Consider the following 2,787-nt stretch of genomic DNA (forward strand, 5'->3'; position numbering starts at 1 on the left):
TTCCTGCTGCTCTGTAGAGCAAAACCATTAAACACAAGCTGCTAGTTGGAACAAAATGTGCAATGTTTCTAACTGACGGAGGGAATGAGGTAGCTATAGCTCTACAGGTGTCAGCAAGTAAATTAGAGTCAAAAAGAATGGGGAGATTGGAGGAGAAATTAGCTGAGTATTTTTGGGTTCCCCCACTCTGCTCGCTTGTCACTTTTCTCTAAATTACGTGTTTGAGATTTTTTGAGATGTCTGAAACGTGTGACACATTGATGACTCTCTTGTTTACATCTGGTAGTCATTAATCACTGCATTACAGTAGGACCAAGAGAACGCACCAGGGTATTGCTATCCTTGTTCTAAATAGTATTTCTACTAGCAGTAGGTGGGAATGCTTGTAAATTACCATATTAAAAATAACTTTCATCCACGGAAAGGAACTATGCAGATGTTTACCCTCCCCACAAAATCACCAATCTGGCACAAAAAGTGGAAGATGGGAGTTCGCTTTAATATGGTACTGACTATAAACCAGAATGGAACATGATCATCATCGTTAAATAAGATCTCCTGCAGGTAAAAAGGCCTCTGTTGAAAAGCATGTTCCATAGCTTAGTTCTAAACCTACACTTGATTTTTATTTATTCTGAGAGGCCCTTTGAGAATTCATGTATACATCTTTATTTTTATTGATATTTGAAAGAGAGCTAGTCAGTCTTTTTGTTGTGAGATGGTTTCTGGAGACAGTAAAGAAAACAGTCACTGAGCTCTTAACTTCTGTAAGCTGACATTTCAAATTAAACCATATTGCTTGGTTAAAAAGTGTTTTATTGCATTAGTTAAATGGCTTGGACATGCCACATTGTTGGATACTGCTTTAGGTAACAACAAATAAATAATGAAGAGGGAAGCGGTAGAGGAGGGAGACTTCCTAAAGAGGGGAGAGGAAGAAACCCTGCATATGCACTGTTGGGAGAAAAGTGGGGCTTTTCTTTTGTAAATACCTGCCTGTGATCCATTTCCAAAGGAGCTGAGGATTTTATTGCTGTTGAATCAATATGAAGTTAAAATAGCAACAAATGAAATGAAAGAAGCTGGTTTTTCTTGTTCCCAGTCAGCGATGAAGAGAGCAAACTAATGGCCTAAGCTGTAGGCTGGGACTTCCATCATTCTTCATTAGTATTAAGTTTTTCTAGTCACTCCATATACTAATCAGTGCTAAATGAAGATACCTCCTCTTTCCTGAGAGCATAAAAAATTATAGACATGGAACAGAAATATGCAGAAGTAGTATGTGTGGATGTTTTTCCTCTGTAGCCCCCTAAAAGAACAGAGGGAAATGTGCTCCAACCAGCTTCATTTGCTCGTGAGCAGGGGATGCAGGTCTTAAACTGCGATTTCCTCAAAATACTGTCTTAGGGAATGATTTACATAGCTACCTCTTAATAACTGTAGGGTAGGATAAAATGGATTTGGAAAGAATGCTTTTGCAGAGGAGAACTCTTTTTCCCTAGAGTGCAGATGTTACCACTCCTATACTTCTGTGGAGGGAAAAGCAGTCCTCAGGCACAGTGGGAAGAAAGCCCAGCTTCAGGATCTTCACCTGAAGTGTGACCAAGAGAAATAAAGCAGAATGAAAGCGTTAAGCGCAATTAAATGCCAGTGGTCTTGAGCACAGTTTGACTATCCAGGTTGCTCTCACAGGAACTATAGCTACCTCATTTCACACACAGTCCAGCCAATCCATTTACCTCCTCCTGCTTCTGCCTCGTAGCTTTTGCAGTGTTACAATCCCAGCATTTGAGCAGCTGCTGGTTCCTCACAGGTTTTGGCGCTTTCCTAACATTAAGGCTTTTTAGTGGTGATTGCTGTGAAAGCTTTGTGGTGTAACAGACTGAAGAACTACAATAAAGAGCAAAATGACCTTAGAGAGCAAGGCTTGGATTTGGAATCGAGCTTGAGCCAAGGTGGTTTCTGCAGCAGACCTCAGTGCTAAGCATTGATGGTAGCAATGTACATCTATAAAGTGCCTTGTCCCACGGAAAGTCACATGTTAGTCTGTGTCTCTTCAGCAGTGGGATAATATTGCCTTCTAGAAAGCCACCCGTTATATTGGCATAATTGCAGTTTGATGTTAAATCAATCTGAGCTCTTTTAAATGAGTATTATTTGACATGCTAGTTTAGTATTATGCCACTTGTAAAGCTGAAAGAAAAATTGCTGCCTGTTAGTGGTCACTTAAAGAAAACTACACCCAAGTAATGAATGCCTTGTGTAAGCAGCTTATACATATTAATATACCAGGTTCTGACCTGGAGTATGGAATCACTGATCCATATCTTTAGTTTTGCCTTGTAAAATGATCCTCTGGGTGTGCGGAATCGGGCTGAAATTAAGAACTGGTTTGTAACCTACAATGATGCACTATTAATTTTGTATGGTAAGGCTGTGCATTTTTTGAATAAAACAGTCATGTCCCAGGTTGCCTCTGAAAGAAGAAAGGATGGTAAGTCTGCTTTCATCACTTCAGCTTAGGAGCATGTTGAATGGAAACACGTGAACTAACTACACCTTTCACTGCAGTGTAACTAAAAGGCAAAGTTCAGCACAGTAACTTCTGAAGCAGAAATTATTTGCACCCAGTTCGAAGAATATCTGATACTTGTTTTCCCAAATACGCTTTCCAGGGTTTCACCAGGCTGTTCATGTTCACAAGGAGTTTGCTGGTCCTGGAGTCCTCCTGGCCTGCTATAAGATAGTCAGTACCTAAAAAAAAAAAAAAAAAAAGGAAAAAATTTA

General features: G+C 39.8%; 1 protein-coding gene across 1 annotated transcript in view; it reads right to left on the reverse strand.

The window, feature by feature from the left end:
* Window positions 1–2,617: 2,617 nt before the first annotated feature.
* The window catches only part of LOC104496034 (netrin-4-like), a 48,546-nt gene continuing 48,376 nt past the window's right edge, over window positions 2,618–2,787 (reverse strand). The window contains exon 10 of the mRNA XM_010139095.1: window positions 2,618–2,754. Coding sequence (XP_010137397.1) covers window positions 2,618–2,754 — 137 coding nt within the window. The remainder of the gene's footprint in view (window positions 2,755–2,787) is intronic.

This window comes from Buceros rhinoceros, unplaced genomic scaffold, assembly GCF_000710305.1.
Source record: "Buceros rhinoceros silvestris isolate BGI_N320 unplaced genomic scaffold, ASM71030v1 scaffold31206, whole genome shotgun sequence".
Taxonomy (NCBI): Eukaryota; Metazoa; Chordata; class Aves; order Bucerotiformes; family Bucerotidae; genus Buceros; species Buceros rhinoceros.